General features: G+C 38.3%; 1 protein-coding gene across 5 annotated transcripts in view; it reads right to left on the bottom strand.

Annotated features, from left to right (window-relative positions):
* Positions 1–25205, bottom strand: part of Prlr (prolactin receptor) — a 172812-nt gene that overhangs the window by 8155 nt on the left and 139452 nt on the right. For 2 of the 5 annotated variants that reach the window (XM_028767541.1, XM_028767540.1), the window contains 8 exons: positions 22441–22550; positions 19070–19202; positions 17367–17536; positions 14082–14251; positions 13003–13144; positions 12448–12547; positions 11861–11930; positions 8926–10080 (listed from right to left, as the gene is read on the bottom strand). In XM_028767541.1, the coding sequence (XP_028623374.1) occupies positions 9088–10080; positions 11861–11930; positions 12448–12547; positions 13003–13144; positions 14082–14251; positions 17367–17536; positions 19070–19202; positions 22441–22495 (1833 nt within the window). In that variant the 5' untranslated portion in view covers positions 22496–22550 and the 3' untranslated portion in view covers positions 8926–9087. Of the gene's footprint in view, positions 1–2486; positions 2524–8924; positions 10081–11860; positions 11931–12447; positions 12548–13002; positions 13145–14081; positions 14252–17366; positions 17537–19069; positions 19203–22440; positions 22551–25205 lie in introns of those variants that run through there. The other 3 variants (XM_028767544.1, XM_028767542.1, XM_028767543.1) reach the window with 3 other exon arrangements.

Genomic DNA, 25205 nt, shown 5'->3' with positions numbered 1-25205 from the left:
ACCAAACCAAACCAAACCAAACCAAACCAAACCAAACCAAACCAAACCAAACCAAACCAAACCAACAAGTTCTAATCAAGTTTATTAAAAAGAAAGAACTTGCTTCAGATACCATTTTTTCATATAATATGTGGTATAAGTATGTATCAAGAAACAACTTATTAAAATGAATTTAAGTTAAACACTGCTACCATTGTAAAAAATGCTGACTCTGAAAAAGTATCGGAAAACTAGGGAAACCGGTTCAGCCGTACTGCAATATTGCTCACATAAAATAAAACTACCAGAAATGTCATTTAAGATTACCTTCTAAGCTTTATAAGAAGTAAACACCACTCTAAATATGTACTGGTGGCATTTACAACTCTTTTCTACACATACTTTTAAAATTCCCATTTTTCTTCCATTCCTATTCAATAACCAACACCCCACTGTTGTTTTGGTTATGTTCTAGACTTTAAAGTATTTTTTTTATAAAACTCATAAAATGATATGAGCCTCAAGTCAGTTTGTAAACAACATACTTTAATATGAACCTGGTCATTAAAAGAGAATGTTTAATGTTCCCAGGGTTGGCTACTGTTGTGCAGAATGTTGTGGGAAGTGCTTACCATAAAAAGAGTCATAATTTTAGATGTTAAGAATTATGAATTAGACAGTATCAGAAATTTGTTGGATTTCCCCTGCACACTTTAGGGGGACTATCAAATCCAGTTGGAGATTTTCTTTCCATACTCTGTAAGGTCCCTGGGGAAGAGGAGGCATGTTAATGATCTTATGACCTTATTTCTTATTTCTATACACCAAGATGGAAGTTACATCTCTCAGCTTCTAAATAGTGGGATGAGTATGTAGACTACATAGTAGAGGAGGACTCAGTGAGTTCAGATTTTCCACCTGATTCTAGCAATATATGGCAACATGAGTTCCTGTTTTCTCTCAGAAAAGCACACACAATAATTCAGAAAACATGCTATCTGTTTTATCCCCTCAGGTCACTGTTAACTATGTTACTTATTTTTGGTGACCCACACTCCAAATGAGGCAAATTAAAAATACACATGAGTCCTAGAATTAAAGGCAGATGGTTCTAATTCAAGTACAGCAATGTCAGAGCTGCTTTGCCCAAAGCCAAGCTGTAAAAACTGATAATCACTGTGAGAAAGAATTTGTCCATTCTTTAATAAGACACAGAATTAGTGAATTAATGGGAACAGAAAAGAGGTCATCAGGCAATCTGAGCACACCTAGCACAGTTCTCTACCATAGCCTGAGCAGTGGATGAGTCTAGATCAGAATTACTTAAAAGGTCAAGGCTACCTATTCATGGTCAGTCTGATGGATTTTGTCAAAGAAGATATTAATAATAGTGATGAATCATGTTGTCCAAAGGGATTCCATTTACCTTTTGATGGTTTGATCCTTCCTGTACAACATTTAAATAAGCTTCTCGTATTTGTTCTCCATAAACCCAATTGCATCTTATTTTGTTTCTATCAACTTCTCATATGACACAAATGAGATAAATGAGGGGGATTTTTGCCTTGTTATTGGGATGGGTGTACACAAATGGGAAAATCTGTTTGGTTCAACTTATGTGAACAATTTCTTGATTATAGATCACTCACTGGTTAAAAAGTCTCCAATAAATTGCATTAGCCAAATTCTGATATTTTGCTCATCTTCATTTAAAAAAAAATTAGCAGGACAAGCAAGGGAAACAAACATTTATTGAGCCAGGCACTGAGCTGGGTATTTTCAATAATGACAGAAATAGAAATATAGTGACCATATTATTCTGGAATGTCTAAGATTCCATTTGGCAAGCGTTATTTTTAGCATGCAGTAAAAGTGTGAGAGAAATGAACATAATCTTCATATAATTGACAAAGATTTAACTGTCTATGTTGTCCCAACAAAGTGGATGGAGACAAATGAGTAAACTCATGAAAACTAGGAAGTACAGTGTGCAATAACCCAAGATTTGCAGAGTGAAAAATGCAGGAGGATAAATCATAAGAGTTTAGCATCATATCACCCTTCAATGCTAAAAGAAAAAAGTCGATACACAGTAGTGACACATAGAAATGAGTCTGTAAATTCAAAACAAGATTGTTTCTGATAAATGGCTGACTCTTCCGATAACTCAAGATATTTGATGAATAAAATCAAATAAGGAGAATATTTATTTCTTAGGAGTTTGGGGAAATTAAATCGCAAATTTATGATTACAGATATGGCAGCAAAAATTTAGAAAATCACTTCATCCACATCCATGTAATTCTGTTCATTTGCATTTCAAATAACAGCAACAAAAAATAGAACCAAGGGAGTCAAAGGGGATAAACATCTTTGAGGCAGGCACTGAGTTGGCTGTTTCAAACATAGTAACACAGGTTATAATTGCTTTGGCCCACCAACTTGAGGTGATTCACTGATAGGAAAAACACCTGCACTCTATGATTTTCTTTAATCTGATGACTTACTGTTTGGTCTTTCTGTACTTTACTCATCAGCCAATGTCTACAAAACATCAAAATTTAAAAATGGTTATTCATAAAACCTAGCATAAATTTGCAAAGGAATGAATTAGAAGGTTTATTATCAGGTTAAAGATGACAGCAATAGCATTCACTTCTAATTTTCCATTTAAGGTTAAACTCTGCTTGGCATTTTGTAGGGAAAGAGCAGGAGCGAGGTAGTGGCAGCTCTGGAATAGGGAACCTTATGCTACAGCGGAGTCTTTGCTTCAATATGGCTTTACAGAAGGCATGATCACTCAATGGGCTACATCAGATTACTTTGGTTTATACAAGAGACTCTTACATCGTTTAAAATTAATGACAGAGCACAAAGCACAGAAGCAAGTCTCAAGGTGCAAAGAACACTTGGGGATCACAAGAAGCCAAGCCAAAGGGTTGACATTTCAGTAATTGGTGGATTGTACTTTAAACACATTAACACCTCAAGTCAGTTATACAGTGACATACATTATCACTTGTAGACAAAGATTAAAGGCAAAATCAGTACATTCACAGTTTCAACAGAAACATATGATTACATACATGATTACATATATTTAGTTTCGCTTTACAGACATAGACATAATTATATTGAAATTAGATACGGTTAGATGATAAGTCATTAAATAATGATTTTCACTTGTATTACATGATAAATTTTACAACAAGAGGATTATATATTTCAATATGGCATATACGGGTTTTGAATCACAAAAAGCAAAATAGTGTAAAATAAGATACTTTAGAGTTAGGAGTGTCACATGAAAAGTATATCAAATATTCCATCAACACCAGTCCAAACATAAAATGTGGCATCTTTCATTTCTAACTATAGGCAGCTTTTAAGAAAGGTCATTAGGATGTGGGAGGGAGGTAGTTTTAAAAATTAAAAATCTGTTTCTCAGGAATTTAGTAAAACAAATGGTTTTCAGAGGTATTTTTCACATATAATTTCTTTTTTATTGTTTTTCATCTTAGAGAATGTGATAAAAAGAGTGCCCTCCCCCGATTTGCAAAATGTGCACGGAAAAACCAATTCTGTATTTTGAAGTGTATCCAGGGGGAGCATAACTAGACCATAACTATTAAAGTTAATGTTTGATAGTACTGTTTCAGTCACAAAAGTTTTGTAAGTCAATATTAATCAACATGCTAAGATTATCTGGGAGTCCCTTTATTCATTGACCAGATCATATAGATGGCTGCCTTCCTACTCTATGTGTCTCAATGCTTTATAACTTGAGATAGAAGGAATTGGTGTGATCAGAACTGCTGTTAGCCTACAGTCTTATGACTTATGTTTACCCCTCCCTCTACAATTAACTCATAATTACATGTAGATTTACCATTTCCAGTAAGATTTGAATGGATGGATACCCCATTTGGTGGGATTCTGATATGCCCCATACTTTGGAATATTCTGTTTTTAACCTTTTCCCTCCAATTGGAAAATGATACATGCAGAGCTCAAACCTAAAGTTACCATTTTGGAAAATAAAACTCTGAGAGGAAAATTCCGATGTGATTCACAGATGACACCTATTATTCATAGGAAAGGACTGTAATTATAAGTAGATTTTTCTGGTTAAATAATAAACTCTGAAGCAAACAGTCTATTTTTTTTAAAGTTTCTTTTAAAGAAAGTCAACACCTACTCATCAAGATAGCTAAGATTTATTAGATATTGAGTTGCTGGTTTGAACCTTTAAACATGTATATATCAAAATGAAACATTATTTATGATCTCAATTTAGGTTTGTATCTGTGTGTATAGTTAACAATTGGTTCATCTTGTGCAGAGTTAAATTACTGTTCATGGGTAATTTTGTTCCTGTAGACCCCAGCTTCACTATTCTGAATAATTAATCTTTAGGGAGGATAGCAAGTCCTGGAAAGAGGAACAGAAAAAGCTCTAAGAATGTAGAAATGGTAAGAAGGCAGAGTTGCAAGAGTTCTGGTCTATCTGATTTCAAGACAAGGATCTCAATGTTCTGTTAAGCAGTTCTTTACACAGTCCCAGGCATTCCCTGCCTAGGTCAGGGGCGTGTTAGCCATGGTCTGTGGCCTTTTCACCAACAATCTTAGATTTTACTTAACTCATGAGAATTAAAGACAGACCTAGAAGAAATTGTAGAAACGTTTTTTTTGAGAGGGTCAGCCTACTTATTTAAAAGAGGGGAAAACAGTGGTTGAAATAAAAAAAAAATCAAGGTCTTGAAGCCTATTTAATAGCAGTGAAATGACCCATTGCTGGACCCTGAGGGCTCAGAGACTCTTCTACCAACACCAGTATTGTGATTGAGCCAAAAAAGTCAGAAAAGAAACCTCGTTTGATGAAGTATGTATGAAGCTTTCATCCATGGCAAGTCACAGGATAGTCAATGTCGTTACTACTTTTCCATCTGTGTACAGAACTTGAATGTACACACATTGGCCTCTTCAGGATCAGGGATACAATTCAGTGTCATTTAAGAATGCATCAAAATTTTTCTTTTAATAATGGAAAGTCGTGAATTACAGGCTCCAGGTCCATCTCCAATCATGCTCAGACTTAGGCAAAGTGATTGATACTATTCACTTCAGTTCTGGGGTAATTCAGCTAAACTATATGCAAAAATCCCTGCACATTTTGTTGGTTAGTCTTTAGAACATTTTGTCATCCCCTTTCTGTTTTATTTTTGTTCATCTCTCCATTTATTTAAGAGAAACCCATTAAGATAAAATTTACTTTCCAATTAATGCACTTTTCTTCCAAAATGAAACCTTTTAAAAACAAAGAAAGGCACTTTGAAAACATATACAAACCTCTTTCTTTCTTGTCTATGATAAATTTCTTGTCTATGATAAAGTTTGCTAAGGGTAGGCTGAGTCACTTTACAAATGATGGAAAGCTAAAGTAAAAAGAAAAAAAAAAGGAGCTAGTTTTCCTTCAGGACAAACTTTCCTCTGGAGTTCAGGTCCTTTGGTTGTTCATTAACTGAGGATTCACCAATTCCCTTGGATCATATCAAATAAAGAGTCTCCCAACTTTAATTTTACACATGCAACAAGGGCTTGACTATTTCCCACCAAACTGGTTTACAGTGAAACTGGTTTACAGTGAATCATTGACCTATAACTGACCACCAGGATTGGTCTCAGGCACTTAGGAGAATATATCATCTATTAAAAGTCAGTGACATTGCTGATGGTAAGTTGTGCTCATATTGAAGTTTCTTCTATGTAATTGTTAAAACTTATCAGAGAACATTTTGTCATTTGTGTCCTAAAGGTCCAAATATATTCAGTTTCCATGTACTTCATAACTTGAAATTTTTAGACAGTTGCTTAGAAAACTATACATTTTTAAAATGATTCAGAGCAAAAGTTTCTTTAATCTACATGGGCAATTGTTATTCATTAAACAGGATGATGAGAAAACAGGCAACAACCAAATACAAGAACAGAAGTTTGAGGCTGTTGGCTGCATGCAGGAATGAGCATGGCTCAATCCATAAAATGTACCTTTTTCTAAAGACTTGTATCTCACTTCCTGTGTCTTTCTTAGCACTACATCTTAGCTCAGCACACATATTACCAAATGATCCTTGGGTCTGACTTACACCATGTCCATATAGTATGAACTACGTGTTCAGTATGTGAAGACAAATGGGTAGTGAGACTTCAAAGAGTAAAGCAGGATGGGTACATGGATGAAAGCGGTTCTGCACTTCTCTAATTGCCTGAAAACTTCACTAAGATGCAAAGGATTGGTTCCAACTACTCAACGAGCCATAGAATCAAGAAGACTGAATTTCAAAAAGCTGTAGAGGTTATTGGTCCAACACAGAGAAAACTGGAATAGGCAATTGGTTTTTCCAAGGCAAAACAGTACTAGAACCAAGTATGTTGGCTCTTAGTATGCCTTCTTTCATCCAAGCTGCTGCCTTTCAAATAGAAAATATTTGACCTCAAAAATTCTAATAAATGAATAGACCTATATAGGTTTGATTTTCTTCCATGAATGCTAACTTATTTTTGTGGAATGTAACTTGACTTTAAACAGCCATATTTTTCATATTTGCAAAATTACATATCTAAAGTCAAATTTTAGAAATTTCAAACTGCGAGCAATATATGCACTATCAATATTATAATGGTGACTTGTAAATAAATGCATTTATTGGTCTCCTGGAGAAGAACAGAATATGTTGGGAAAGAAGGTTTAGTCTGCACTGGCTTTGGCGTTTATTTTCTTTGTCAGTAGTTTTCCAGGTGAATTAGGTTCACTGACCCTCTTGGAAGTGGTGTTTATTTTGCATGTCATTGTCTTGTGTGACTTTATATAAGCTACATCACTCTGTGAATCTTAAATCACTAAGAGTTTTTTGTTTTTTCTTTACATACAGTGTTGCTCATTTCAAGCTAAATAGACTTGCTCCATACTTTCCAAGACAAGGAAAATAACTTTTCATGAAAATGATCATAGGGAAATATGCTTTTCCAGCTTGAGCAAGCCTGTGAGTTATCTGGCAGCTTAGTAAATGTAGTAAAATTCAGACTCCAATTCTGTATGTCTTCGAAAAGTCTTGAGATGCTACAAACAAAATTTCCAAGCAGCACCCACGTGATCCAGTTGATTCTCAGACATTCAGTATGGAGGATTCAGGGTATTGCATGAGCATGGCCAGCTTTCCCAAATGCTTCTGTTGTTCACAAGACATCTTATGTATTAGGAATATAAGCTTTGGCTATTTTCATTTGTCGTTTTGGAAGCATTGGCTCTATGTTTCCTTTTGGTCATTGGAGAATCTCTGAATCCTGCTTCTACTGCCATGTGCATGTTGGGTGAAATATTGAACTTGCAAGAGGTGAGTTCAGAGTCTCTACGTCCAGTGGTGAAAGGGGAGAGAGTTGATTTGCCAATAGGTGAGAAGCAGAGGGAGAGTGAGTCATAGATGCTATTGTTAAATGGAGACCCAAGGCTTTGCTTTGATCTTCTCAGGAAGCCTGCCCTTGTAGTTGGCTTTCAGATTCTACTGTCCTCTGACCTTTAAAACTGTTATCACTGGGCAGATGCTTGCTTTCTTAAAACTTTTATCTGGACATCTGTGACGTGAGCACAGCCTCTGCCAAGATCTTGCAAATGCATGTATTCCAAGGAGATGCTGACATTTGGTTTTGCTTGAAATCCTTTTGTGTTCAGGATTGCTCAGATAAAAGTAAACAGAACAAAGTCAGATCTCTGTCTTGGAAACCTTCAGCAGTCATCACTGCCCTTGTTTATGGTGGTTTGTGAGCCTTGCTCATAGGTGGGCAGAGCCCTAAGCTCATGGGAGAAATACGTTAGGGCTATAGAAAGCCTTAAAACCCAAAGTCAGTGATGGTTGCTACTTAAAGTATCCTGGGGATAAAAATAAACAGATGAACTCTACTCTATTGTACTCAATTGAAATTTTCATCCACTTTGCATTCCTCAATGGGCAATGGGTTGCCTGGCACTTCAATCTAACAGAGACTGCATATATGATAAACTTTGAATACTCATTGTAACCTTGCAGCAGAAATCACTCTACTCACTTGAACACGTAAACAGCAGTACTTGGAAGTTAGAAAATAGTCTTTACTTTACCTAAGCGGTAGAAAAATAGTCTTCAAAAATACATTGCTAAACTTACGGGTCTGTATTAAAGTAGAATTGTATGTACAGTAAGGCAACACTTCTATTATAGTCCTGCAATGATTACATTTTAGATTAAAGTTAGTCTTTGGGAATTTTTTTTTCTACTAAGAAAATACTAGGGTTTATAATAAATTAACTCCTGCTCAAATGAAGCAAGGAAAACAATTGAAATGGTTTACTATGTGGAATTCATTGGCCTTATTCTGTAAGAAAATTTTATTTCCCCAAACTATACATTCGAGAAGCCTTAGAATAAAATAAAGTTTCAGCAGAATAACCCATGCTTAACATTTTCAATTCACCTTAGGAAAACACTGGGGGCATGATTCCATTTTTATACAGGCAATGGGTCATTAAGGTATAGGGACTGATTATGTAAACAATTTGGCTGGTGTCCTGGAATGTATTCTTTTGAAAAAGTTCAATATCTGAACCATCATCATGAAAATGAAAGAGGAGTGTAAAGGCTTAGCCATCAGTTCTTAAGAGCAATTTTCATGGCATTTTCAACCTATCTGTCATCTTCTTGTGCTAAGTCATTTTGACTATTTTATACCTTCTGTCAGATGACAAATCTATTGCAGAGGCTATACCTGTTGGCACTATCCCTCAAGAATAGTAAGTGATGTGCTTTCATTTCATTGAACACACATTATATATATATATATGTAATAGCAAAAAGCAAATCTACAAATCACAGGAAACAAGTTGATTTGTTCTGGAGATCAGCTGTTGAAAAGAGGCAAGTGCTGAACATAAGCGTGAGAAGGAGTGAAGTAGTGTTTTTCTTTTTTTTATACCCACATCCTGTAACATTTGCTAGCAGACCACATTACTTCATGACTTTGTAGTGTTACCTGAAGAGAAATCACATTTTAGCCAATCGTTCCATAAGTCTAGCTATCAGTGAAAGGAATGCATGAAGCATGTAGGATCCAGGTAATCCAACCTGCCCAGTTGGTGTCTGTGGTTGCTTGAGGTTGCAGCAAAGCTGGCCAGATCTTTCTCAGATTGATTCTGTTCAAGCGAGGGTGGCGCCTTCTTGGCTGATTCCCCAAGCAAGGCTGTGTTCTGGGCTCGTGAGTCTGGTACTAACAGCAGGATGTTGTTATCCATAACCCCAGACACCTTGGCATACTCCTTACTGGTTTCAGGAACCCCAGGCTTTTCTGTCTGGTTGTTTTCTCTCTGCTTGGGGAATAATGAAAGCACTCCATCTTTGTTGACTTTGTGAATCTCCACGTAATCTGGGGGTTTAGCATAGACAGTGGGGGCTTTCTCCTGGAGCAGCGGCCAAGGTGTGTTTTGTTTGTCAGAAGGGAAGCTTTTTGGCCCCTCTTGCTTAGGCATTTCTTCCTCTCCAGTCTCAAGGGCTTTAGACAACTTTAGAACATTTTCTTCTGCTTTGTCCAAGAAAGAGTCCAGTGTATCCACAGGACTTCCAGCTAGCTTGCACACATCTGCAATGCTGTGGTAAGGAGATCTGGGCATGTGTTGGCCAGGCGGTAAAGGCCATGTTGAAGATTTGGATGCATCTGCATGAAAATTGGGAGTGGTACTTTGGGGATCAGGAGTGGGAGGAATATTTGCCTTAGGATTCTCTGGCTTCTCAATGATCTCAGGGATGTGGAAAGTAGGAGGGTAGGCCTGGGGGTCCTCACACTTTTCAGACAAAAGAGAATGGCTGTCATAGCTTCCGTGACCAGAGTCACTGTCAGGATCTAGGTGTGTGGGTTTAACACCTTGTCCTGGATACTCTTTGGAATGGGATGGCACTAGCCGCTCGTCCTCATTGTCATCCACTTCTAAGAATTCGACCAGCAAGTCCTCACAGTCAGAAGTGGGGGGAAAGTCTTGGCACCCCAAGGCACTCAGCAGTTCTTCAGACTTGCCCTTCTATTGAAACACAGATACAAGGAGAGATGGTTGTTAGCTTCATCACATGCCACTCTTGGCGTCACAGCTGAGTGGTATCTGAGCAGAGTAAAGGGGCTCTGCTCCTGGGGCAGCAGCCAGGCTGTATCTTGCTTAGTCTTGGAATGGAAGCTTTCCACCTCCTTCTGCTCAGGAGAAGGCCCCTGTGAGCCATCTCACAGAATCCCTCCCTCCCCAGACTGCAGATGTGTGTGTCAGGCCACCTAGAGGCACTTTTTCAGTACTACTTGCTAAATCCTTCTTTTCATGTCTCTCCTAACTTATCCCTGTGGTTCTAACAATGGTTATGAACTTAATGGGCATGTAACACTCAATGTACAATAAACACATAACTACAAAGTGAAAATGTCTTGTGAAAGATTTGATATCATAGTGTTTGCATATGCATGTGACACTGATCCTCCCTGGCTGAGTAGTTCTGAGGTATGGTAGCCAGCTTCCTAGCCTCCTTTACCACTTTCTGGACTGTGATGACAGTGAACTGGTTCTTGTTTCTGGCTTCTGCCACTCCTCTTCCTTCTCACACTCCTTTTCCTAGTTCCTACCTCTCCTTTCCTTTCTCTTCTGGTCCTATAATTTTTAGTTTCTTCTCTACTTCTTTCATCTCCTTCCTCCTCCTCTTTCATCCTGCTATTCTACATTGTCTTCCTCTACTCCTGCTTCTCTCCCTCTTATCTCAACCCTTTCCTTTTCCAATCTTCCTCCCCCTTCTTCTCAGTCCTCTAATGTAGGCCACATACCTAAGCCTTGGCTTTTATCCCTTATCTTGTAGCTATGACTTCGGGTAGGTTACTTGCCTTGCTGGTCCACAGCTTCTCCAATTTTATGATAGGAGTAGCAGTAGTTTTCTGCAAGGGTTCTTTTGAGCATTAGAGATAATGGAAGAAAGAATATCAAAGCTTAACTCTAAATAGCCATTTATCATCAAGTCTCTGTGGCTATTAGGTTATGTTGTAAGATAGACAATGGGTAACCTGCTTAGCTGAGATGTTCCTGTTGGTTTTATAAATGTCAATACTGGACTGGAGAATGGTGGTAAGATCACTGGACCCGAAGTCCAAACTCCTTAGCTCTAGTCCTTAATGTAATAGTTACAATCAAAGTGATTTTGGAAGACAAATTAAATTCATGATAATAACATCAGCTGGCATTTACCTTTAAATACAGGTGAAAGCTTCTTTATACATCACTGTTAAGGTAAAATTGAAACTGTACATGTCAACCTAGAGACAAATGCTTTAGGTTTGTCTCAGGTCAGTCTAATGCACTTAAGAAAACACCAGCCCATAGAGTACTGATTTATTGACTGCTCACATGGAGCATAGGGATAATGGGAAATTCTGTCACAATGGTTTATGTAAAGAACATTCAAGTGGAAGCTTTGACTCATGAGTAATGGAGATAGTGGTAACGAGTTAGTTAAACTATCTTTAAAGATTCATTGTTTGAATGAAACAGTCATCTCTGTCTTCAGTAGCAGCCCTGGGCAATAGAGCATGCCGCATCATGAATTTGGGTGTTTCTTTGGTTTCTCTCCTTGCTCTCTGACATTTAGAATACGATGATTAACACATTCATCCCAAATGCTTCCTTCTGTTAACATATGTGCTGCTGAGGAGGGACCACTGGAAAAGGATGATCAAGAAGGCCATACTGGTTTGATGGGGATTGTGTGTGCATGTGTGGACTTAATTGTCATCAAGCAGTGAGTCACAGTGCATTCTCTGCTCCTGGCACTTACCTCTAGCAGGTGAGTATCAAATCCTTTTATTTTTGGCCCAGGAACTGGTGGGAAGATGCAGGACATCATGCTATAAAATAATTTGCGAGAGTGGATAAATGACTCATTTTTTCATTGTTAAGATTTGAAAGAGCTTCTCTTTTTCTTTCTAATTCCCAAAGAGCTGGTTCATGGGCTATAAGAGGTTGAAGTCTATAGCTGTGTGAAAGTAACAGTAAATGCTAAAGGTAATTGTGAAGACACACACTACACCCTACGCTGGCTAATTTTGGTTGATGATTTCAAGCTACTGGATTATTCTATTTGCTTTTCTCAATGTTGGCTGCATTTGCCAGGTTTCCACAATTTTACAGCTATAAGCCCCTATTTGATGGAAAGAGCACTGGATTTAAATAAGTACATTTTAATACTTAAAAAAAATTCTCTGAAAAAAGATTACTTTTTTTTGTATGAGGAAAATTACTGGGACTAATGGATAAATGAGCTGCTTAGGCTGTTTGCTGTTTTCCCTCATCTTTGTATCAGTGCTTTTTGTCATTATTCCCAATAACAATGACCAAGAGAAGGGCTGAGAGACAGTGTAGTACCTATAGCCCTTCAAAGCCACTGCCCAGACCATAATTAAACAGATGACAGCAGAGAGAACAGCCACAATGATCCACACGGTTGTGTCTTTCAAGGTGAAGTCTAAAAGACAAACAGCCAGAGAGCTTTGATCACATATAACATCATCTTTAAAAACCAAACAGCCAGACAACATAATACATGAAACTCATGAACTCAATATTTTTACTTTCTACTTATATTTCTTGACTTGAAAAGCAATCCATCAATACTTAGTAGGCATAAGACAGACAGGGAGGTTAGAATAATGACCAGTGAGTCCTGGGAAGACATTATAAGCTTATACCTACAAATTTATTCTAAAACTTGGTGTTTACCAACTGTGATTCAGACAGTACTACAATTCCTTCAAATATCTTTTTGTTAGATTAAGAGATGATAATCACATTTCTATTTTTTCTAGATAAGGCTCAAAATAGTTTCTATATTAATAGCTATTACGTGAATTTTTATTGTTCATACTATTTATAAGTCATAAATATAAAAGTATAAGTAAAAAGTATAACCCAAATACTCACCATTTGGTATTTCAATGGAATTCTCTTGGCTCCATCTACTCCAGTATCCATGGTCTGGCTTACAGCGAGTTTGGACAAGATACTTTTGTCCTGGATATAAGTCAAAAACCTTAAATTGTGTTTGTTGACCTGTAAAATGGATCTAAGGAGGAACAAGGAAAACAGAAATCACTTCTGAATTTTGTTATGAGGAAAGATCCTTGTTAAAAACATCTGGTTGACCAGATGGCTCATGCATCTTGATGATGATGATGAATGTAGTATGAAGTTTATACTAATTACTTATGCAGTATGTTGAGCTACATGTTATTCAACTTGAATATAATTCAGTCCTTAAATATCAAGTCTGGTTGCAAAAGTCACTGAAGCAGGGACAGCACCTAAGTGATTAAACAAAGGATTAATAAAAAAAGTGAAGATTGTGTGACATCATTATGTGACCTCCTGTCCTCACTGCATCAAAACTGTTCTAGCATAGAATTCTGTTTGGACAAACCAGTTAATAAATATTTTATTTTGTGGAAAACAAGACAGAGCAGATTAAAAATATAGTCTAATTATTATGTTATTTAGGGATTTTTTAATTACCTTTAAAAAATGTGTGATTCTAATTTTGACTACATTTGCAAATGTCGCCTTTCAACAGAGACATATACTCTGAGACATAGTTAAGGGTAGAAAAGCATAATGCCTATGATTGTGACCTTATGTTTTTATCATGAAGTGTTATCAAGTATTTCTTTAAAAACATATTGAGTGTGTATGGATTAAACTGAAATTCTCTTGTCTTCAGTCTCAATATAGTTTATGTTCTTCTAGAGACATCTGGATCTGATACATCCTTAGGAAGGCAAGTTGGGAGCCTGTCCAATACAAGCAGCTGTCTTTCTGAGAGTTCTGAATATGAACAGCTTTTGATCTCAGTAGAAAGGAGAGGAAATTTCATACTCAGGAGAGCCATGTTTACAAGGGAATGCCAACATGGTGGGCAACTAATTACAGAAATAATCTATTCTACTGTAAGAGGTTTATCCTTGTCAAAGGACATGATTCCGCCAGTAAGATTCTGTTTGACTTACCTCCCACTCTTCTGCTTCTTCAGACTTTAATCGAATTTCATATTCCATTGTAAACCAGCCAGTTTTTAGATCAGTTATGGTGGGTGGGAACCATTTTACCCACAGATATGTTTTTTTGTCTTTTAGTTGTTTCACTTCTAAAGTCAGGTTCTGAGGAGGCTCTGGCTCAACTGTAGATACAAAAGAAATTTTATTTTCCTTCACTGCTTGGACCTTCTTTTCTGTACTCTAACAGAACTTGCATTTTCTATCAGCCCAATTTCTCCACTGTATTCCGAGCTCTTAGAGGACATGATAAATACATTTTTCCTCTTACTATGTAATCAATCATGTTTGTACGTGAACATAGGGTTTGAATGGTAACAACAGTAACCAACGTAGATTTTGTTTTGACTGTATTTTTCTACTTAATACCAACCAGGTTCGTATGCATATTTACATTCTTTTCCTGAGGAGAATGGCTATGCAATAACAGTGGAGATTGGAGTTACTATATGTGATTATTGGGAAAGAGATTTGAAATGGTTTCTTTCCCTTAGTTGGTAGCAAGCATCTCTTTGAAGAAAAAACTGCACATCCTTTTGTGCAGCACCCATTTATAATTTCTCAGGTAACAAGTTTACAGATTTTTGCCTTCATCAACTAACTATGTTCTACACTCAAAATATGGATTACTCCTTATGGAGAACAGCATTCACTCTGCCAAATAGTAAATGGTTAATGTATGCACAGTACTTGAACTTTTTGACAGTGTTTCCCTAGTTAACCCTAAAACAACTTGTTAGCTAATTCATTAATTCATTAATCAAATGTTTACTGAATTTCCATTAGCAAATGTTTAACATTTCTTTATTTTCTCAAGGTGTACAGTTTATTAAAATGGTCTCAAGTCAATTGTACAGGCAAGCCTTGGCTACCTCAACACCTCAATCCACTCCCAGGTAGACCAAAGCCTTTGTATATCAAGTTGGGGGACAAAAAAGTGATCATGATGGCTGACTATTCAGAAATTAAAGACAAAACTAAAGAAATATTAAGGCAGAAGGTTTAAACAAAATTTTGTAGTACATTATTTACATAGAAGCAATGCTGTCACCTCCCAGTGTGGACTCAGGGTGTGGACTTGGCCATCCTTTTCTCAGGAGTGGTGGTGACTTTTGGGAGGGTGAGGAACATCCTACAGTCATTTACCTCATTAAGATTTTTTGAATGCATACCAGGGAGGAATGGAGGGAGGGGACAGTGGGGTTGGACTGTATTCTGTGCAAGAAGAATCTATTTTCAATTAAGAAAATAAAACAATGCTTTAATGATGCACCATTATTTAAGCCCCTCCCCAAATGTCATGAACCTGTATTTCAGGTGCAGAAGTGGAACAATTACTAGTCTAAGGAACATATTCAACATGAGTGTTATTTAAAGCACAGGGGCAGATTTATTTGGAATCAATTTAAAATAGCCTTTTTCCCTCAGAAGTGAGATAGAATTAACTAATGGGTATGTAACTTTCTGAATGAACTAATCTTATGAATTATATAGCTTACTATTATTTTAAAATGATGATTTTGTTATATGTATTTTACAATTAAAAAATAACCACAGAGCATGTTTATGAGGCCCCTAATCTCAGACTCTTCCAAGTATGGACCATGGAACTACTCTCCTAATGCTGAAATTACTAGGGTGCTGGCTTGCCTCATCTTCTCTTTCCTGTTGGTCAATAACATGTTTTTTATTCTTGACTGTGAGTGTCCAGCTGTAGAGGCAACCTCTGTATCAACTCCTTCTCCGCAAGGCTCTTGAAACATTATGGAAGAGAGGGCAGAAAGAACGTAATAACTGGAGGATGAGGAGGAGAGTTGGGGAATGCTGTCTTTTAGACATGACATGATTGTTGTACACATGAATTCATAGCCGCTGTGGCTATCTGTAAGGGATCTGCACAAGATCAAATCAGTCGAAACTTTTAACATGGAGTGAGAAGGACTCCTGAGGCCTGACCCCTAGCTAAAAAGCTACTAGCAGTTGGTAGAGACTAGAAGAGAAAAAAATCACTTTTCTTTGAGGGAGAGGGAAGTAGTTACTTGCAGATTGCCTATGACAAACTGGAAAACCCCCATATGTGTAGCACTAATTGGATACAGTGTATTATTAGACATAAACAAACAAATAAAACAAATAAACAAACAAAAATGAAGACATGGAGTTGAGAGGGAGATGTGTGTATATTGTAAGGCCCCTGCCTGCTTTCTCTTGTTGCATGTTATAACTTAAATTAGGAAGACTTGAGTAATTTCAAATCTTATTAACTGCTTCATAAATTATTATCTAAGGCAAATGATAAACCTCATTTTCCTTATCCTATCTATTTTCCTAGGAGTTTATTTATTGTCTGTGGTAAACCATAAAAGGCATTGTAGCTGTATTCAATTGCCCTGATGCATAATGCTGACTGTGCAAAGAGACATCTCTCAGATAGATTGCTTGGCTTTATGAATACTTTCCCCAAACATTATGTAAATGACATTAGCTTTCAGCCATATTTCCTATTGTCACTGTTGTTATTATTATTATTATCATTATAATATTTTGGGGATACTTCACCCCAGGGTTTTTTTTTTTTTACTCATACTATGTAGCACCCTGTCATTAAGGCATACCCAAATCATCCTCATTTGACTTTGTATAATAATAATATCTCAAATTAATAATGAAGAAGATATAATAGTGTTAAAATCTGAGTTTCAGTCAAAGCATTTGGGTTGATTCCCATGCATATTGAATCAGATCTTTTTTCCACCTTAATTTCCTTAATTTCCAGAGAGCATCCCTGTCTCCTAATAGGAGAAAGAAGTGACCTTTGGAGCTGTTGATGTAGATCTGTGGGAGATCTTGCCTTTTTGACCAGCTCTGGGTTTCACCTCCAGCACACCCCCACCAAACTAGAAAAGAAACTTGAGTTGGCTGGTAGGGAGGGCCAGAGAGTCGCAGAGAGAGGGCAGAGGGAAGTATTAATAAAAGAGGCACACAGAACACTCACACTGGGTATAAGACACAAGGGTTAGCTTTGAGGAAAAAATATGAGAATGTGAAGATCTCAAGTACTAATCTCTCTATGAAAAGTCAATACTGTTAGTGTGAAATGCTCTCTTAACAAAGATACTGTGAGTTCCCTCACCTTTCTCATCTGGAATCCACCCATTAGCCAGGAAGACCCAGATGGAGTTTGACTTTTGATAACTATGAAACAGTAACAAAGTCCCCACCCCCTTCCCCTTCCCTTACCGATGTAAGTCACATCCACATAAAGTGGATCTGAGGCACTGCTTCCCATTTGGTTCGTGGCATTTACCGTGATGATGTATATTTTCCATATAGAAGTGTACTGCTTGCTAAAGAAACAGGAGTTGGGGCCACTGGTTTTGTAGTCTGGACATTCATAGGTGGTTTTCTCTCTGCAACGTATAATGCATTAAGAATGAAGAAGAAAATAGCAGTCTCATTTTTGTTCTTAATAGATTAATATTACGGAGTTATGAGGATAAAGCATTCAAAGAATAAGTATGAAAGCAGACAAATGGGTTCCTGTGGGTCATATCAGCGGGGAGTGAGGGAAGTTGGAAGAAGGGATGGAAAAATCAGTTTAGCACTCCAGAGCTCTGCTGTTTAATAACCCTTTTCTGCAGGTGTTTCTATGCACCTTGTGATTTGTCCTTCTGAGTTACCAGTGGCCAAGCCACACTCATACCAATTGTATCACCATTGGGCAGCCTTGGATAGCTGGGAACCTTCATTAGCACATAGACATATTATGGGATCATCCATAATGCAGTAGTGGTGACACAAACATGCCGAGCTGCATTTTTTAAAAAGGATGTTAGGGAGACACACTGATGCCAATGTATCTTAGATGGTGTCAAGTGATCAACAGAGTTTGGAGTGCGTGAAAGGGGATATTTCAGCTCCGTGTGGCTCATTAAGATGCTCATATTTTAACAGCCTCAACTCCTCTCATACCACACAGGGTTTGGAGTTTGTTTCAGTTCTGAGTTCTTTAAGAATTTGTGATATTCGTCTTTGGATCCCAGATGGGTGGACAGCTTTGTGTACAAGCAATCCTTAGAAAGTGGCACAGCTGTGTCCATTAGTAATACATATTTTATTTTTAGGTCCAAGATACAGAGGTGCATTTTTTGCTAAACTAACATTTCTATAGTTCACTTAAGATTTCTATGAGGGGCTCATGGTGATTTTATCAAAATTATCATCTTGTGATGATCTTGTTTTGCCCTCATGGGCATTTAAATATGCCTTCTAGGAGATCTTGATTTTTATTCCTTTGTTGTGCTTAGAATAGGGTTCTCTATATAGTTCAGACTGTCTTTGAACTTGTAATCTTCCTGTCTCAGCTTCTAGAATGCTGGGATAACAGATGTGCACTCCCATGACTGGCTGAGATTGCATCTTATACAATAGCCATTTGCTTAAAAATAATCCTCGAGTTCTTTTCCTTACAGGTTATTTATTTTCTTGGGCATAAAACATATTTGAAAGTCTAATATACCCTGGCTGCCAAGGATTACAGCACAGTTTATATAATTCAGTTATGTTACAAAAGTAGTGTATTAACGAAGGAAAAAAACCTACAAATGGTATATGGTTTGTGGATTAGCGGCTACACTGCTCAATGGTATGTGGTTTATGGATGATTAGCCAACACTTAGGAAATGGTGACTTGGTCTGCAATCTAAGCTTGTGACAGACAATTGGAAGCTTGGTTAATATTATAATGCTACTGGTCAATGTGCATTTGAAGATTGTTCTGTAAAAAAAAATTTACAGAACAAGGTTCCTTTCCTGGTGGAATGAACCTTATTGGTAAAAATTCAAAAAAGCATGGTATTTCTAACTCAGAACCAACATAAGTTGAGCCTGGGAGAGTGTGAGCACTCTGCTTGGGTTTGACATTAAGGAAAGAGTTCTTTTACCCTTCTTTGCTGTAAGTTAGTGAATAATTGGTAGGAAGTCCTCCATCTGACCCAGGATTCCACCAGCAGGTGAATGTTTCCTTGTCAGGGGAACGGCATTTGTGGATCTTAGGTTTTCCAGGTGGTGACTGTCCTAAAACAAAACAAAACAAATCAAAAAAACAGTCAGCCATTTGAGTTACTATTGAAGTCCATTCAACTGAGTGACTGAGCTCCTAGCAACAGAGGCCGATTATTGGCACCCTGGCCAGTGAGGAAGTCTTAGTGTATTGTTTGGGAAGGCCATGGCACCAGTAACCAACTATATTTCTTTGTGCTATTGCAATGCCCAAAGGAGACTTAGATGTTGTTTGGTGGTGGTATACATTTGCATTTTGAGGTGGAGTTATCAATAAATTTTGTAGACACCAGTCACAAATATTTCAGTGAAGGGTGAGGCTGAGGGGAGAAGGATGGACGCACATGGAGACTCTGTAGCACCTCTTCCCACAGAGTCTAGAAGGCATTAGGGTTACCATGGAAAACATTCTTTCTTCCTCAGTGACTAGTGACCTATGCATACACTGTCAGTGCCCTGCTTTCTTGCATGCTCTCTCTTTTCTGCCTAGGAATCGGTACTTCTCTGGCATTCTTGCAAAACCAACTCTTCCTCTGTCTTCATTTACATCACTTATGGTCCCTTATCTGGGTGTCCCTGGGCTACTGCTTCCTCCATCCCTCCCTTGTCTTCTCTATTCTTGTTTTCTCCTTTACTTTGATTCTGTGCAGCCTTGGCCTAATGACCTTGCTTTCAAAAATATATTCCTATTAATTCTTTGAAACTTCTATACACACATACAATATATTTTGAATGCATTCACTCTCACTTCTCTCCCTAACTCTTCTCAGATGTACCTCTAGCCCTTATCCCTACCAGCTCTCTCTCTCTCTCTCTCTCTCTCTCTCTCTCTCTGTCTCTGTCTCTGTTTCTGTCTCTGTCTCTCTCTCACACATATACACATACACACACGTACACACACACACACAGTGTGATTTGTGCTCTTTATATACTTATGAATGTCAAGCTACTCACTGGAGTCTAGTTGACATACCAGGGGCTATGTACTTAAGGACAACCTATTCTTAGTTCTTTGAAACTGCCAGCTCTCAATAGTGCTTCACTTAGATGTGGGGACTCAGGAGCCCCTCCCTTCTCTGTGATGGACTGTTAACTGGGCTGATCTTATGCAGGTCACTGTGAAATTATGAGTATCATGGTGTTCAAAGGACAATGTTTCATTGTTCTAGTCTTCCTGGACCTCTGGCTCCCACAGTCTTTTTGTCCCTTCTCCCCAAATGGCCCCTGAGCCTCGTGTGTGAGTGGCATACAATCACACACTTGTTTGTGAATCCTACATGTGGCTGAGCACTCTGCAGACTAATGGTTCAGTTTTACTATCTTGTAATTCTTCCTTTTGCTGTTTACTGAATCTCAGTCTTAGTCTCCTTTTGCATTTATGCCCTGATCCCCTTTCTTTTGTTCTTTTGTATGAGGAGGTAACTCAAACTTTCCTTGTAGTTCTGAAGATTTTTTATGAAGCAGTATAGTAAGAGGTAAGATAGAGGGTCATTCCACCCTGACTGAAGAGCTGTATCATCACTAGATGAGAACTGTTTCCACTCTCAGGCTAGATGTAAGAAGGTAGGCAGGAGGTGAGGTGGCCAAAGGGGTAAGGTTTTTCACTTGCCTAATCTCCAGAACTCTTGGCAAGCTGATCTCTAATTCTCATGCTTGACTGTTATGCTGAAAGGAACAGAATAACCTTGGGATTTTGTCATGATGCTGTTGGCTTGGGAGGCCAATTATAACTGATGGTATATTTTCTTATTTTCTATTCCCTCTTTTGCCTTGGTGTTAGCAGCTCAGGGTTCTTCTATATCTTCTCCCACATTTATTTAATCTTTCATGCCGGTTCTCAGGATGGAACTTTAGCTGCCACCCATCCAGCAGAGCAGGTCAGGGCAATCATGGCAAGGGATCAAGAATTGGAAAAGGGGTCTGTACGAAATCTAGTATGGTATACCAAATGGGGCCATGGAAAGAAGGCTGGCCAGAAGAGAGTCACAGTAGCTCAAACTACTGAAAAGAATCTGTGTGAGCCTTGTGCGGATCTACCAACATCTGGACATTTTTCATCTTCCACGAAAGATTTTGTCAGGATAGTGCTTTTGGGAGTCATTGCAAAAATACAAGGTTTCTTTTGCTTGTTTGTTTCTGCCATGGGTGAGAAGAAGCATGTGATGTAGAGAGAACTATTCATTAAAAAAAAAAAAACCTCTTCAATCCCAAGAGTCAGAGCCAAGTGAGTTTCTGAGTTTGAGGCCAGCCTGGTCTACAGAATGAGTTCCAAGATAGCTAGGGCTATACAGAGAAATCCTGTCTTGAAAAATTAAGCAAACCAAACAACTTTTAAGGGGAAAAGGTAAGGATGTGAAATGACTAGTCAAATGTTACTTTCATGTCCCTAGAGGAAAAAAAGTTTATGGATTATCTCAGTGCGACACAAGGGATATTATACAAGTCCAAGAAATGCAGACACTTGCCTACACCAATTCCATATACACAGATAATGCATAACATTCATATAAACATATCCAGAGAGAAATACATGCAAAGGCATAATGATGGCAATATACATTGATACATGCACACACACACACACACACACACACCAATATATAGACACGTACCCAATATACACAACAAACACAGAGGTTACTCACTGGTATCCACATACACACATACACACATATTCACACAGAAGCATTTACGGCTCAGTACTATAAACAGTTGGTATGTACATTGGTACATTCAGAAGTACACATCCCCAGAAAGACATAGAAGTAGATGTAGAAACCTATGTAGGCAATCACACACCTTTTCTGTGAGTAGCACACGTACTGGAAGTGGCTACACTTCTATCCCACCTTGTAATAGCAATCCTTTATGTTATTTCATGGTTTTCCAAGAGCATTTTCAAATACATTAATTCATCTGAACGATGTGAAATATCACTATCCTCCCTTCGAGAAATTCAAACCACGGAGAAACATACAAGTGGTTCAAGTCACACAGCTGGTAACTGTAAGAACCTGGATGGCACCTTCATCTCCAGGGCCCTCTCAGTCCCCTCTCAAAATGGGGATGGAAGAGAGCGAGTCCATGACAAGATTTTGCATTAATTTTAATGAAGAAATATGGCAAATAATTTAGTAGCAGCACATGACACAGACATTTTCCTCTCTCACAGCTGCATTGTAACAGACCGAGACAGCCTCTCCACCCCCTGATAATCACTCCAGGCAAGGAGAGCAAGAAGAGAGTCTCTTACCAGTCAGGAGGCTGATGTTGAGAACAAGTAGCATGAAAGCAAGTGCAGATGGCATGTTTTTCTTCGTGCTGGTCCCTTCTTCTTGCTACAGGCAATATATCAGAGGCTCCCTGGAAGAGAAAACACCAGGTAACATTTGTTAAATGACAGCCACTCAGGCACATGCACAACTTTATTCTGGGTGCTTGCAACTGGTTCTTGCTCCTTGCTTAATGTGAGTGACAAAACGGCGGGGAAGAGAATGTAGGAAAATGTAACACGGGATGGCTTGGCTAAGAAGCCCTGATTCACACTTGCTGGCAAAGATTTCACCACAAGAGGTCGTCAGGCAACAGTGTAGAACGTTCAGGGGACGTCTGTTCAAGAAGCCACTTCAGGCTGTTGGCTTTTTATTTTGTTTTATTTTATTTTATTTAAATTTTTTTTCCACATTCACCAAAGTTGTTCTCTTTCCACACCATTGTTTAGCTGTCTAATAGCACATCACCCATTTATATAATATAGATTGTGTTCCCCACAGGAGAACCATTCATGGAGAGCTCTGGCTCCTGTATCTGGAGCATAAAACAGGTCAATTTACTGATATTGCCAGATGGAGTGTGTGTATGTGTGTGTGTGTGTGTGTGTGTGTGTGTATGTGTGTGTATGTGTGTTTGGGGGGGAGGGAGTGTCAGGCTGGAGATTCTTGTCTAAGTTCAGGCTGAGAAGGTTCAGAAAGTCTCCAGGGATATGGCCATGGCTATGATGCAAACCTCATAATGAATTTTAGTGACCCTCCATGTGGCTTCTTCCTCCCTTCTGTAAAGCCCCAGAACAAGAGACAATGAACTCCAGTAATAATTCAAACCTCTTGGGTTCAGGGTATTAAGTCAATTTTGAACCTGCAGGGCTTGAAAGTTTTGAGTAATTTATTAATATTATTGTTTTTACTCTTTGGAACAATTTTCAAAGCCTCTCAAGTTCTTTCTTAAAAAAAAAAAGATTTTTAAAGACTTTTTTTTTTCAAAAAAAAAAAAAGAGAGAGAGACTCATTAGTCTTATTAAACTTCAGACACTGCCCCAAAAACACCAGATTCGATAAACTACATGTAAATTTCCAGAAACACATGTCTTTAATTTCCTTTTAAATTTTATTTTTTAAATCAAGGGAAGAATATCTAGGAGGCAAAGTTATCTATCATAGGCCATGTGAAGAGCTGTTTGATGAGCCCCCACCACTCTACCCCATAGGACCAGAATTCATCCATTCCTCCTGATCAGACACATACCACTCAACGGACAATTTTTTGAAGTTGTTTAACACCTGCCACCACTGCTTGTGAAATCACTCAAAAATAGATATTTTAATGACACCAGAAGCTTGGCGTACATAGGTCCCAACAAGCGGTGTCCTTATACTGAAGATTCTGGTGGAGAACTGGATTCAAATCCAATAATGAGCTCAGCAAAGTGCTGGAGACCTTTTGCTTGCTTTGCCTGGATCCCTTACAAATACCCATCTAGGTAGCACATTCTCAATCTGACTCACTTTATTTAACCTCTTGGGGCCATCCTCTTTAAACCAAGTGGTCAGCAGCTTCTGATGGGTTTTAAATAATGAACTTGTTATAACAGGTTCTTCAATCACTTGAATTTCATTTTGTTCTTTTCGTGGACTCAATAAGGAGATTCTGGTTTCCACCAGCTCAGTTCAACAGGTACAGAAACTGAGTGTAGAGAGATTTAATAGGCTGTTACCCACATGCTAATGAGAGGGGGGTGAAGGAGGGGGGAGGAGGGGGGAGGGAGGGAGGGAGGGAGAGAGAAAGAGAGAGAGAGAGAGAGAGAGAGAGAGAGAGAGAGAGAGAGAGAGAGAGAGAGAGAGAGAGAGAGAGAACAATCTGGCAAGTCTCAGAGAATCTGAGAAATTATGATTTGTGTGATATCTGTGACAGATAGTGAAATTGTCCCCTTCTATAGGGTGAGCAATTGACCCATGAAGAGAAATACACCAAGATATGGGTAACCAGGAGCAGGAGAGCTGGGGTGGACAGAGGTTAGCCCGCTTACAGCTCTACTCATGCTTAAGGGTGTCCAATGTTGTTGATCTGTCCAACCTTCTTATTTGTGTATAACCTGGGAAGAATTCTTCATCTTGAACATCTTTTAAACTCAACTTGGCTTGGAACTGGGGTCCTGCTCCATGGCTGAAGGTATTCTAAAATATCCCTGTATTGAAACTTCCCTCCTCCTTTGGGCATCACATAAAACAACATCTGAGATCACTGTGCTATAAATCACCCTTCGTGGGTGAAATCAGAAACCTCTGCCAGACAGGACTCTGCCTGTTTTGCAAATGAAATACTCAGATAGGAATCCAGGTAGGCAGAGGCAGGAGTGAATTTAGTTATTTGTTTGGATTTTCTCTTCTGCTAGCGTGGGATCAAAAAAAATTTCTAATTAAAGTTTCACCTTTTAAAACCCACTCTGTGCTCTCACTAGATAATTTTCTTTGACATATGCTGGAATCTCGTCACATCTATGCATTTTCTAATGCCCCACGCTGCCTGTGCCAAGGAATTAGACACGTTCCTGATGTGTTTTTGACAGTGACTTCCCAACTCAATCTTCGTCTTATACTCTGGCAAGGTAACCATGGTGTGGTAAGAAAACTTTCAGAGGGAAACAAAATGGCCACTCATTGTGGTTACGCTCAATGTTAACCCTGGTCAAATAGTACATAGTACTATTACATTAAGTACATTAAGCACACCTCCTGCTGATCC

This window comes from Grammomys surdaster, unplaced genomic scaffold (assembly GCF_004785775.1).
Source record: "Grammomys surdaster isolate TR1022 unplaced genomic scaffold, NIH_TR_1.0 174, whole genome shotgun sequence".
NCBI lineage: Eukaryota > Metazoa > Chordata > Mammalia > Rodentia > Muridae > Grammomys > Grammomys surdaster.
Note: the sequence above shows the minus strand (reverse complement) of the source record. Positions and strands in the feature narration are given on the sequence as shown.